The 14,249-nt window shown below is 44.5% G+C and overlaps 1 protein-coding gene across 1 annotated transcript in view; it reads left to right on the top strand.

The window, feature by feature from the left end:
• The window catches only part of VWF (von Willebrand factor), a 271,073-nt gene that overhangs the window by 68,761 nt on the left and 188,063 nt on the right, over positions 1-14,249 (top strand). The window contains exons 16-18 of the mRNA XM_077468547.1: positions 3,187-3,427; positions 3,840-3,928; positions 11,135-11,295. Of these exons, the coding sequence (XP_077324673.1) occupies positions 3,187-3,427; positions 3,840-3,928; positions 11,135-11,295 (491 nt within the window). The remainder of the gene's footprint in view (positions 1-3,186; positions 3,428-3,839; positions 3,929-11,134; positions 11,296-14,249) is intronic.

Raw genomic sequence — 14,249 nt, forward strand, 5'->3', positions numbered from 1 at the left:
TCTCCTACTAGGCACCCACGTGGAGTCAGTGCCCTCATCATCCCCTCCCTCTTCATCGCTGTAGCAAACCTGGCAATATGCTGCAGCTTGTGGAACATGACTGCCAGATTGCTGTCCTTCTTGAGCATCCCCTCTCTGTGCATTCACGCTACTGCCTTCCTCTAGCTGAGTGTCATGATCAGAGGCTACAAAACACTGGGCATCCTCCTGGAGCATGTACCCAACACTGTGCTCAAAGAGTTCAGGAGACTCCTCAGGAGGACGTGGTGGGTCTAGGGAAGGAGTCACTGATGATGACATTGAGACGAGGGAAGACGATGCGTTGGCAGCTGCTTTGCTAGTACCCTGAGACTGGGTGAGAGAGGATGAGGAGGATGAAGAGGGCTTGGTCATCCACTCTACCAAGTCATTGGCATGTTGCGGTTCAACATGTCCAGCTGCCGAAAAGAAGGACAAGCGTGTCCCATGGCCACGTGCTGATGACAATGCACCGCGTCCACGACCAGCACTGTTGTCTCTAGACACAGAGCCTGCTTGCCCTCTTTTATCGGCTCGCGCCTGTCTGCCTCTCCTTGCTGGCCTTCCAGACATGGTAATGGCCTGAAGGGAGTTGGGTAAAACAGCAGTTGGGTAGTGTATATTGTGCTGGAGGCACACAACACCCACTAACTTCTGCAGATGCCTTTATTATAGAACACCAGAGATAAAGGGGTATACTGTAATGGAGTCACACAACACCCACTAAGCCCTGCAGATGGCTCTATTAGAGAACAGCAATAAAGGGTAGATACAGGTGTATATTGTGCTGGAGGCACAAAACACCCACTAACTCCTGCAGATGCCTTTTTTATAGAACACCAGAGATAAAGGGGTATATACAGATGTATACTGTGCTGTGCTGGAGGCACACACAACTTCCAATAACTCCTGCAGATGGCAAGTGGGCTCAAATAGAGAAGAGCTATGTAGGTTGATATAGCGGTGTGTACTGGGTACAGAGCACGCAGACAGCACGCACAAGCTCCTAACACTACTGACTGCAAGCTCTATTATAAAAGATAGATCACTAGCTATATAGGTGAGGTGAATACAGCTGTGTATACTGCGGTCAGGGCAAGCAGACAACAACCACTACAGAAGAGCAAGATCGAAAATCGGCCGATAACGATCGGTGTGTACTGTGTTGAAGGTACACAGAACACCCACTAACTGCTTCAGACGCCAACACACTACACAAGGCCGCCGCGCTGGCGGCCTTATATAGTGTGGGGCATGTACTATACAGCCTGAGCTATGAAATCATGGCTCTCCTCGCTGCTGGCGCTGTGATTGGCCAAGCATGCGGGGTCACAGTGCATGCTTGGCCAATCATGAGCCAGCAATGCACTGCGATGACGCAGTGCATTGTGGGCCGTGAGCGCCACACGAATTTGGCGCGAACGGCCCATAATGTTCGGAATTCGCCGAACGGGCGAACAGCCGATGTTCGAGTCGAACGTATGTTCGACTCGAACACGAAGCTCATCCCTACCCACATGTATATCTAGCAAGAGACAGCCCACATGTATATATCATGGCAGAAGCATTAATAGACACATATCTAAAAAGCAAGACAACAATGACAGTTAGGGCTCCTTCACACAGACGTGTCCGTGTACGGAGCCCACTCTGCTCAGCGGGGGATCACTCCCTCGATCCCTGCTGAGCAGGAAGATGACAGGTCCGTCTCTGCACACTGTGCAGAGACGGACCTATCAGAGCGCCACTCTCCCCTATGGGGGATCGGATGAGGATTGACCGTAGAGTCCGTCTTCACCCGATCTGATGGAAGATGGAAAAGTAGGTTTTTCCTCCGTCACACTTTTTCGGATCAGAGCGGGTGAGATGTCAGCGGACATGTCAGTGCTGACATCTGACGCTCCATAGAGGTCCGTGTGAAAGAGGCCTTAAACAATTATCGAAAGCAGTCTTGGCCTGGCAGACAGGAGTCTCAGGACAGGACAGGATACCACACGACAACTCTTCCTCACAAAATTAACACCCGCTCTGCTACAGGGAGAGGCGGAGTGCATCTGATATCACTCCACCCCCCCCCCCCTTTCTTAACGCTGCAGCCGGAACTATAGGAGCTGTGTCGGCTTATGTGGCTGTCAGCTCACTCCTCAGGCTGGCAACAGCATAAACTAACTGTTAAAAAAAAATAAAAAATCCGGCTCCCTGGCAGAGGTGTCGCAATGCAGTTCTACCAAGTTCCAGCAGAAAAAAAGCCCTGGACACAGCAGTGCCTTCTCACAGGGCATAGTGAATACGTGTCAAAGAATGTAAGGACGTAAATGTGTGGGGATCAAAGTACGTTTACAAACTTCAAGATGGTTCAGATTAATAGGAGTAGGCTAGAAATAATTGAAATACAATGTGATTTTACATTTTGATCAAAGATACACTTTAAAGTGTCCTACATGCTGTTGCAGCTTGATGGACCAGGGCCGGTGTACCTGAACGGCGTCCTCTGGGGCCTCTAATGCTGGCCATACATGATGGAGCAGGATGGAAACTTTTTCTCAAGCAAATAAATGTCTTATTTGAACGGTTGTCGTTCAGGAGATTACATTCATTCTGAAAATTTAGGGGTGGCACAGTGGTGTAGTGGGTAGCACTCTCACCTAGCAGTAAAAAGGGTTGCTGGTTCAAATTCCAACCATGACACTACCCGCCTGGAGTTTGCATGTTCTCCCTGAGCCTGTGTGGGCTTCCTCTGGGAACTCCAATTTCCTTCCACACTCCAAAGACATGCAGGTAGGCTAATAGTCTTCTATTCAAAAAAAAAAATTGGCCCTAGTATATGAATATGAGTTGGGGACCTTGGATTGTGGGCTCCTTGAGGGCAGTGACCGATGTGAGTGTGTACTCAGGATGGACTGGTGTCTTTAGTCAACCTTACTAACTATGTAACTAAAATCAAATGTTAAAAGAAAGTAACATTTTCAAACAGCATGCATTTAGTCATCAAATGTACAAAGAATTTTTGTATGAATTCATTTATGGCTGGCTTTAGCAAGCTACTTTTCATTTTTTTTTTTATCTGCCCGAGCAACCTTGGAACTTATTGATTGTTAGAGGCAACAGACATAGGTTGCTTGTGTCTTTCCAGAGAGTGGACCATAATGTGATTTCTTGTTTCCACAGCGATTGTGTGCCCCAAGGGAAAGGTCTACCAGGAATGTGGAAGTCCATGCAATCAGACCTGTCGGTCCCTGTCCCACCCTGACACTAACTGCAGAGAGTTCTGTATGGAAGGATGTTACTGCCCTGCTGGTCTCTACACCACCGAGTTTGGAGAATGTGTGCCTAAATCTGACTGCGAGTGCCACTACGATGGAGAGTTATTCCAGCCTGAAGACGTATTCTCAAATCACCATTCCATGTGGTATGTAATGGATACATCTGATATATTTTCATGGCATAAATCCAAAGCATTTAAAAAAATACAGCATCTGTATATTAATCCTAAATAAGAAGATAGTTCATGTGATGTGCAGAGAGTGGTAGAACAGCACCACCCAGTGGCAGTGAAGTATACTAATAGAACATTTTCTCTTTTCTTTTCTTTCTGGGGTTGCTGACCCTACGCTTCACCCTTTTAAACTAACTTGATCATACTCTTCAGGAACAGGCCCAGTGCAGAGTGTTTGCCATGCCAGATAGAGAGAACAATGCTCTGCACAACAATTCAAAACAGTTCAGTTACAATCGCTAGGACAATGACTTCTGATTTCTGCATTCTGCATATAGCTCATTGCTGGTAATGTAGTAATTTTAATTATCATTGCTTCTTTCAGTTACTGTGAAGATGGACTGATGCATTGCATTGCTACTGACATCCCCGGCTCCTATTATGCGGATGCATATTTTAGCCAATCTGCCAGAGGTAACTATTGTGTAAACTGCTGAGAATCGATCCCGATTGCTGTCACTGTAAAGAACCATAAGTCACTGGAACCATATATACCATCCTCTGACTATACAGATTACACTGCAACCGAAGGCAGTAGCTTGATTAATGAATTGTTAATGCTTTTCAGGAAACGCTGCAACTGTTCTATAGGTTATCTTTGAAATGGATTTCCAACCACTCAGCTAAATACATTATTGTAGTGCCTATATTAGTATATGTAAACCAGTCCCATGACTTTTAGTGCTTATGTGACCAGGTTCTAATGTTTACTTCATTCATTTTTATTACATTACACTTGCCTTAGTGCCCCAAATGCACATTTGTAAAGAGCAATAGTATAGCCTTGGTAAGGCCTTACCACCTTATAAATATATAACTCTATTACTTAAAATGATCTTGTGGCATCATTTTGTGCTCTAAAAGCTCTGAATTCCAGAGAATGTTCTGATCAGGTGTTCCCATCTCCACCACTGAGTCTCTCTCAGACAGACAAAGTGTGTAATGCTGTGTAGCGCTACCCCTGAAGAAGCTGCTGGTTAAAATGGTTCTCCACTGTTCTCTTCCACAACCTCCCAAGGTTCTCAACCCCTCTAACTCTTCCTGCCGCACACAGACCATTGCGATCTGTAGTTCAGAAATACAGTAGTTTCATTACATGGCCACCACCTTGAACTACACCTCCCAGGACTTCAGGCTGTCTGCATTAAAGTCTACAGGCTTGATGTAACTTGATTCTCCCCCTGCCGGCCCAGAGAAAAACTGTACAGCAGCATTAACAACTCAGCAGAAGGAAGCAGAAAATAAATTCATTCAGAGCAGGACAGTACTTCACCATAGTCCCCTTCCTTTATGTTGTTTTGGGTACTATGATCCACGCTTGATTGTCATGAGCATTGGAGATCTCTCTGGTATCCTGATGTAAATAGCCATCCCTGGCCAACACTCTAAGCCTGAAATGACCCCATTCCATCCGGTGAGTGGGGACACAGGAGGGAGTGTGGTGCACCTTGAGTTTAGAGCACAATTGCACTTTTTGAATTAGAGCACATCATTCACCAATATATGGACATTCACTTACTTATGAATTGTTTTCACTTTATTTTTTGATAAATTATTTGCACTATTGCGAGGGCTGTCATTTATTCATTTCATTTTATTTGTTGAGTGTATAGCACTTTGTGTACAACAGCTGCAACTTTATTTTTTACTTCTAGTGTGATTATATATATTTAGAATATTCCTTTCACTGTTTGTCTCATTACCCAGTAGCCCTGTGCCTGGCTACAGCTGCATAATTTATCCCTATGTGACAACAAACTGTAGTCCTACCCAGTACACACCATTATTCTTTGCCCCTTGCCAATAAATAATGCCAGATATATCGATGTTAGGATAGAAATGCTTCCCTGTGCAGCCAAGTCATGTGTGGCTGTTTGGAAGAGGCTTCATTTGTGTGGGAGAAACCCAACCCCTTGGGTTATGCAATGTTCTTTGCACCTGTGGTATTTTTGGGCTTCCATTTGGGCAGTGGCCAGGGAATGGAAAAGTACATGTGATGTGCAAGGCTGGAATACACCAGAACACTTTCAACAGAGTTGGGCGGTACTGCACATGGTCAGCTTGGGGGTGTATCACCCTCCATTGAGATTGACTGTGATTGCAATTGTGAGAAGAGATATTAAGAATATAGAGTTCAAGAAACGTCAGTCTGTGGGGAGCCAGAGTCCTCCACACTGGCCCCATGTCAAATGAGCATTATTGAAATGTTGTTTGAATAGTTCTGTGTGGAGCAACGTGAGATTGGCATACCATGTTAGCAGGGCATAGATAATTTTTTTGCCAGGTGGGGGTTCAGCCTTAGGCATCTAGAGGAACACACTCCAGCACAATTGCACAGTTTAAGGGACTTAAAACTTGAGCCTGTTCACTGTGAATGCGGTAACATAGAGCATAGTCCTTGTATCGACAAAAAATCATTAATTACCATACTTTATGTAACAAGCAAGAATCTAACAGGAGTCAGGAGTGTGTAACACACAGGTCAGTGGATGTAGTTCAACAAAATTTTACATCCCTCCCCCAGATTCCTTGACCCACCCCCCCCCCCCCCCCCAACAGTATAGATTTCCCCTCAATACCGATCTCCCTACCCAGTACAAAACTCTTCCCAAGTACATATGCCCCATTACAGATCTTCTGTCCAGTATAGATCCCTCCATATACATCCCGCTCCAATACAGATCCAATCCCCCAGTACAGTTTCCTCCAGTATAATTCTCTTTTCCAGAACAGCCCCCTGCAGTACAGACTAGTAAAGTTCCTCCAGTAGAAATTACCCCCCCTTTCACACACAAACCAGTACAGTTTCCCCTTGTACAGACCCTCACCCTCTCCAGTACAGCTCCCCCAAGTACAGATTTCCCCCTTTCCACTACAGATCATTTGCCAGGAACCTCTCCCCCCCTTTCTTGTACAGATCTCCCCAATAGAGACCTTTCCCCACACTATAGATCAATCTCCCCTCATTACACATCTCCCCCAGTACAAATCTCCGTCCAGTACAAACCCCCCTATATAGTTCTTCCTCCAGTACAGATTCCCTCAGCACTGTGATCCGCAGTCCCTGCCACTGGTGCAACTTCCCACAGTATAGACCCCCCTCCCACTAGTACAGCTCCCCCAGCACAGTTCCCTCCACCCCCCCCCCCACACACCAGTACAGCTCCCCCTCCAAGCAGTACAGCTCCCCCAGTACAGATCTATACCCCACCCCCACCATTACAGCTTCCCCCAGTAGAGACAACCCCCCCCAGTACAGTGATCCATAGTCTCCATTACTGGTGCAGCTTCTCACATTATTACACCCCCTCCCACTAGTACAGCTCCCCCCAGTAGAGACCCCCCCCAACCCCCACCAGTACAGCTCCCCTAAATACAGATCTCCCCCACACTAGTTGCACCAGTACAGCTCCCCACAGTACAGATCCCCTCTCCTCACACTACTACAGCATCCTTCAGTACAGCCTCCCCCTTTCCAATATAGAACCCCCCCCCCCCCAGTATAGCTGTCCCCCTGGAACAAATCCATTCACCAGACTGGGCATTTCAGAGTGAGGGGAAGACTTCCCTTGGCTGTGTCATATAACTGAAGCTGAGAAGGAGATACGTTGACCCTTTTTGGGCATGCAGTTGACCACCTTCAAATCTGCAATAACCTAATTCAAGCTGCTTATGTGAACCCTTTTTTTACTTGTATAGTGAAAGAAGCAGCGTATACAGGCCTTTAAAAGAGGAGAAAGAAAGAAAGGTCGCCAAGCAGGCATGGTGTAGCACAGTTTATTTAAAAATCAAATATATAAACAAAGATTGCCTTCACAAAGTAGTGGAAGTGACAGTGGGCGGCCAAGGGTGGAAGAAAACCAGGACAGTTCTACGGGAGCTACGGTCTGTATCTGGGAGAGAAGTGTGTTTGAGCCGTCCTGGGGGAGCCTGCAGAGCAAGGAACGCTTTTCGGAAGCAAGCCACACCTCCTTCTTAGTGGCTGATGAAGGAGGTGTGGCTTGCTTCCGAAACACGTTCCTATTGGCTACTAAAATCGTTGGGCTTTGCAGGCTCCCCCAGGATGGCTTGAACACACTCCTCTCCCAGATACAGACCGTAGCTCCCATAGAATTGTCCTGGATTTCTTTTGGGTGTAGATAACCAAAATTTAAGTTTTTGGCAAAACCCTATGTGTGGCGGAAAATTAACACTGCACATCACTCTGAACAAACCATCCCCATAGTGAAACATGGTGGTGGCAGCATCATCTTGTGGAGATGCTTTTCTTCACCAAGGACAGGGAAGCTTGTCAGAGTTGATGGGAAGATGGATGGAGCCAAATTCAGGGCATTCTTAGAAGAAAACCTGTAAAGTCTTCAAAAGACTTGACACTGGGGCGGAAGTTCACCTTCCAGCAGTACAATAACCCTAAATATACAGCCAGAGCTTAAATGGAATGGTTTAGATCAAAGCATATCCATGTGTTAGAATGGCCCATTCAAAGTCCAACAGCAGAATAGCCCATATGACGTGACTCTTAGTAATCTGCCACCATGCTTTGTATGGAGGACCATCTGCTACCAACAGCTCTTGATGCTCTCCAATTGTAGAGCAACATACAGTAAAGAGTCATCCTGTAAAGTCAGTGTCTGCGTGGGGAACCAAGGTAGAGCCTACGCTGGACATTGACCAGGAGGTATTCAATGTCCTTGTATAACACCCTAATGGGAATACAGCCAGCGCACATTTTTTTAACATGCGTGGTGCATATTTCATGGGGGGTATATTTGTCTGTGTAAAAGTGTACTCTGGCTTGGTAAACTAAACTCATGCAGTGAGAGGGCACCTTTATACAGCAGGTGTGTTAGGGGCTGGATCATCAGGTGAAAACAGAGGGGGAAAAAAAAGAAAAAAAAAGAAAACGAATGCAGCTGCCACATCTAAGGATTGGTAATCTGCAATATATTAAAATTCTGGTTTTGGGTTCAATGCTGCTTTAAGTTAAAAGAAGCTTGTGCTGTGGAAGACTTCCAGGCCAACCCCACCATCTACAAATGTTACCTACCTGAACTATGACTTTTCTCTGACTTTTTTTTGCATACATCTTTGTGGTCCACGACTTTGAAACTACGGAAACAAGACCATAACTTCCAATCAACTAGCATGCCCGGAGGATTAGAATTGGTAGACTAGCCTCCAATTAATATCTCTCTTATGACTGGACTTCGTTCATAAATCCATATGGTCATCTGCAAAAATTCTATTACCATTTAGGGGCCATCATCTGGAATTGGGGGGATCCAGACCAATCTGTGCCTTATTAGGTTTCTTACTCATGTAAGCCTGAAACAACAAGGCAATAATAGCCTGATATTTAGTTTTAAGCCGAGTTCATGTTATATGAGGCATAAAAATATGAGGACACATATATTTATGGCTATAGAAGATGGCTAGGTCAGCGACTGTAAAAAATGGCCAAAGGGGACACTGAATTGAAATCCATCCCTGACTGTAATGATTTCATAAGTTTAACAAGCACACTAGGAATTGTTCCCGAATTGTCATGGTACGCCGCTAAAGAGAAGAACATCCAGGGCGTATGGCTGCGTTCACCAGTTCATAATGTTCTAGAATTATACAGCTCCATTTTATTACTATGTGTGCTGACCGACAGAACATTCGCATGACACCCAGTCCCCGAGGTAGAAAGTCTTCATTTCTATCCAAGAACGCGGAAATAAAACAATGTACAATATCACATGTTCCACGTTGAAGGTTAACAAGTGTGTGGTCTGAATGATGAAGCACTGCTTGAGAGTATTCTATATGTACGGTATAGCAAGGTTGATTGGAACCTTATGCTTTAATTTTAAACCTGAATTATATGTAAGGCTGGCTTCACACTTATGTGAATTGGATGTGGATTTCCATGCATCCAATTCACATGACAGGAGAGTGTGCCCGTGCTCAATGGAGCCAGTTCACACATCTCGGGGTGGCTGTGGAGGAGTCTTGTGTCTCTTCTGGTCCATATCAGGTCTGAATTCAGCCAAAAATTCAGGCCTGATTCATCCCTGAAAAAGAGAACAGGGACACACCGGACCCCTGATGTCAGCTGCATCCAAATCAAGTGTGAACCCAGCCTAAAGGAGCTGTTTTTGCTGCCAAAAGATTTATATTTCTGTCCATCAGTGCTGAGATTTACTCAACACAGCAGTGTAGGAGACCTGATTTTTCTCTTCTTTACCTTAGGAACATTTGCAGGTCTTGTCCTTCCCCTAGCCTGTGACTATACAGTGACTGTAACTGGCCAACAGATAATCACAGCACAGTGATGAGTTCATCTCTCTGTCGTTCTACTCTCACCTTCTATTAGTATGTTCCTTGATAGTACATGAGCTCTGCAGCTCTTTTTGCTTCTTCAGCCTCTCCTAGTCTGGAACTTGCTTTACACTGACTGCAAGGAGCTGGTACCAGGTCAAATCCAGGTTCAAACACTGCTTCATAATAAAAAAAATACATTTAAAGCTCCATTCACCCTTGGGGATTTGTCATGCAACTTTGGACATTGAAGTCACATGACAAGTCATTCCTCATGTTTTCCATTGTTAACCATTCATATATGGGCGACTTAAAGTTGCAGCAACTTCAAAGTAGTCCATGCACTACTTTGGTCCAACTTTCCTGCAACTTCATGGCCATAGACTTCAATGTTAACCTTCAAAAGTTGCATGAAAGTTGTACTTGAATGTTATACAATGCAACAGTTGTCCATTATTACTGGTCAAAGCCAAAGTCATATCAAAGTGGCACCCACCCAATGTTTTGACAGTTACCCGCTCCCTCTTCCTGCTAAGATCACCACGCGATCTCCGTCATTTCCATCGATCTCCATGATCTCCGTCATGCAATAGTTGTCCATTATCACTGGTCAAAGCCAAAGTGATCTCCATCATTTCCGACCCCTTCTCCTTCCCCCCACTGCCTTCTGGGACCTGGGTGTATCCCAGAAGATGACGGGACCATTCAGAAGGTGCAGCATGCTCACGCAGTAGGAAACCGAATGTGAAGCCTGAAGGTTTCACTGCCGGTTTCCCTTACTTGCAATGCTGGTGTCTGCACCCGAAGCCGATGGACGAATCGGCTTGGGGTGCCTTCATCGTGGGATCCCTGGATAGGTAAGTGTCCTTATATAAAGAGTTACCACCTAGAGTATTTGTAGCTGTTGACTTAATTTTTATTTTATTTTTTACAGTTGCTTTAAAGTTGCACTCCAAAGTCTGCGCAACTTTGGAGTCATATAAGTGTGAATGGAGCCCAATGGTGCATTAGTGAATACAGAGCTGCATTATTTTGTCTTTTGTATCTGCCTGAAGTTCAGATTCAAAAGAAACCAGTCATGGTTTAACTATTATTGCTAACCTCATTTTGAAAAATGTTATTGCCTGGCTGTTATGTTAGCACTGCAATGGTGATCACTTGTTTTTTTTTTAAACAAAGCCAATGAGATTTTCTGGTTTACAAACAATCTGTGTGGCAGTTTCAGGGTTATTTCTACAACATTTTGGAGAAGACTAAATTGTTAATTTCATATGTAATAACGGTCTACATAACTATTTTATTTTTCTTAAATTGCAGTAAAAAGAAGTTTGGTGTGCCGACCTCCAATGAGGAAAGCGGTTTGCTCACCGGAAGATCCAACCATAAGAGGAACCGAATGTACCAAAACTTGCCAGAACTATGAGTTTGAATGCCCAAGCTCCTTCTGTATTTCTGGCTGCCTGTGCCCTGAAGGAATGGTACGAACCTCCAGAAATGTTATTTTCCTTTACATATACAGCACGTAGAGCTGTACTTAACATAAGGACTAGTGCCCACATTACCAGTGTAAAAGAGGAACCAGGAGCCTTAAAGCGGAGTTGCAGCCTGTAAAAAAATAAAAATAAAATAAAAGTCAGCAGCTACAAATACTGTAGCTGCTAACTCTTAATATAAGGACACTTACCTGTTCAGGGATCCCACGATGACGGCACCCCTAGCTGATTCGTCCATCGGCTTTGGGTTCAGGCGACAGCATTACAAGTAAGGGAAAATCCCTGCAAATTAAGGGAATTCCTTGAGGTCCCCCAGGTCACCAGAACTTGTGTTCTGATGGGACAATTTACCTTCTATTACTTTTCTGGGAACAACCCGAATATGTGGGATTTTCTTTCACTTTCACTTTCAATGATAATGGTAAACAGGACAAATAGAGAGGGTGAACCTCCTTAACGGGGGCACAGACAGCAGTAAAAACTGACAAGCATTTCTCTTTAGTTATACAATACTTTAAAGAGTAACTCCACTTTTGTTGAGATTTTTAATAACTTTCATTTACAATTGTCGTAATTGTATACGCTATATTATTATTTTTTATTTGCCAACTTTTTTTCCTACCAAAGTGGAGTTACCCTTTAAAGCTGAAGTTTAGATTTAGTTACATTAATTATCTCTAAGGCCGCGTACACACGCGCGGACTGTTCGCCCAACCTTGTTCGTCAAACAGTTTGACAAACAGTCCGCTCAAAATTAGCATGAACGGACTTGACCACACACGATGAACGAACAGTCCGCTGAAACCGTGCGCGATGACGTGAACGGCACGTACGACGGGACTAGAAAACGACGTCCTATACACTGCAATGCAACCTTCAGCGTGTAAATCCTTTCTGAGTATGCGCGGAACTTAGTTTGACGAACAAGCCTACACACGAGCGGACTGTCCGCTCAAACCAAGTTTCAGCGGACAGTTTTACCGAAATTCCGAAAAACTTTGTTCGTCAGACTGTCCGCTGTCTGTTCAGACTGTCCGCTGAAACTGTCCCTCAGGCTTTCACATTGGAGTGAGAGGAGAGGCGCTTTACAGGCGCTTTGCAGGCGCTATTCTTTGCACTGTAGCACCTGTAAATCGCCTCAGTGTGAAAGGGGTCTTATGAAGTATGTCCCAGGACATGCAGGCTGCTGGTTTCTATAGAAATCTTTACTGCAGGTGTGCTCTGTCCTCTTCCTGCTACTGATATGGCGGTGATGTGGGGATTGTCTCTATTAATAGCTTAGCTGCACTAAAGATGATCTGATGGAGACATGTCCTGTCCTGGCCAACAGTTTGTAGACATCTGACCATCACACCTGTAGAGGCTTGTTGAATATCCCATTTCAAAAACATGGGCATTATTATGGGCTTACATCTCTCTGCCCCTTTATGACAGTAAGAGCTTCCAATCTTCTGAGAAGGCTTATCACAAGACTTTGAAGTATGTCTGTGGGAACGTGTACCTATTCATTTGTGAGGTCAGGTACTGAGGTTGGATGAAAAGATCTAGCTTGCAATCTGAATTTCAATTCATTCCAAAGGTGTTCGGTAGGGTTGAGGTCAGGGCTCTGTGCAGGCCACTCAAGTTCCTCCATCAAGCTTTTTTTTAAAGAATCTGGCTTTATGTTCAGGGGCATAGTGATTCTGTAACAGAAAGGGTTCTTCCCCAAACTTTTGGAAAAACACAATTGTTTAAAATGTTTCACTGGAAACACCTGAACTCAATATTTGGAGGAGGTCCACATACATTTGGCTATAGTGGGGAGAATTGACCCCAGAGAGGGAAAACAAAGAAGATCTAGGCAATGCCCTCAAAGTCACCAGGACAGAGAAAACTTGGAAATCTTCCTAACGGGAACACAGGCAGCATGCTGGCTGAGTAATTCATTAATGAAGCTTTAAGCTGATAGTAAATTTGCCTCAATTTATCTCAAGCTGCTACTGGATTTCCCTGCGGCTGTCTTTGTAAATCTCCCCCTCTGCTTCGATTTATCCTGTAGTTCTTCCAACCTGGAATTTTATATCACACAGCCTTAGTCCACCGAATTAGTGGGAATCTACAATAATTAAAGTTTTTCCTTCCAGTTGACAGATGGAATTAATCCAGAACACATACAGTACAAGTGACAAGTGATTTATAGTCTTATGGAGGTTAAACTCAAAAGCACATCTGGTTTTGTGTGCGGTTCCCCCGTTTTACAGATGCGTAATGCGAAGCACGCCGAGGTCAGCAGACTTGTTATAGACGTATAATGACCGAGTTCACAGCCAGTCCCAAGGGCCTCTACATTAAGGAAGATTTTCTCTCTTGTAGTGAAATATTATGGGCTGATGTTGGATGTGTGTTATAGGTATAGTTTCTAGTTGCCCATAGCAAGCCGTCAACCTTTCTCTGTCCTTTCTACACTCCATGGTTTACAAAAATGAACAAGGGTCCTGATTGGTTTCTATAAGCAGCAAGGATTTTTTTTTATTAACAAACTATAAATGAACCTGTCTGAGCCTTTTGTGTTATTGCGTTCTTATCCAAAACAGAAGATATTTCTTACAGGAACTAATCAGATCAAGTCTGGGTTCACACTATTGCGAATTGGATGTGTTTTTACCGCATCCAATTCGCATGTCAGGAGATTGTGACTGGCCCTTAATGGAGCCGGTTTACACCTTTCCGGGGAAAAAATGCACAGCAGTCCTGTGCGTCTTCTGGTCCATTTGAGGTCTCAATTCAGATTGGGCCGAATTCGGACCTTAAACAGAGAACAGGGGCGCACTGGACCCCTGCTGTGAGCCGCTCCATACGGCAGTGTGAACCCAGCCTTAAACTTCCAGAGCAGGTCCGGTGGCTGATTAATTAATAATACCAGTTAAAATATAATGACCTATGTTGTCACCTAAAATTAT

This window comes from Lithobates pipiens, unplaced genomic scaffold, assembly GCF_037356315.1.
Source record: "Lithobates pipiens isolate NorthernLeopardFrog02 unplaced genomic scaffold, aLitPip1_a1.2 Scaffold_8, whole genome shotgun sequence".
Lineage (NCBI taxonomy): Eukaryota > Metazoa > Chordata > Amphibia > Anura > Ranidae > Lithobates > Lithobates pipiens.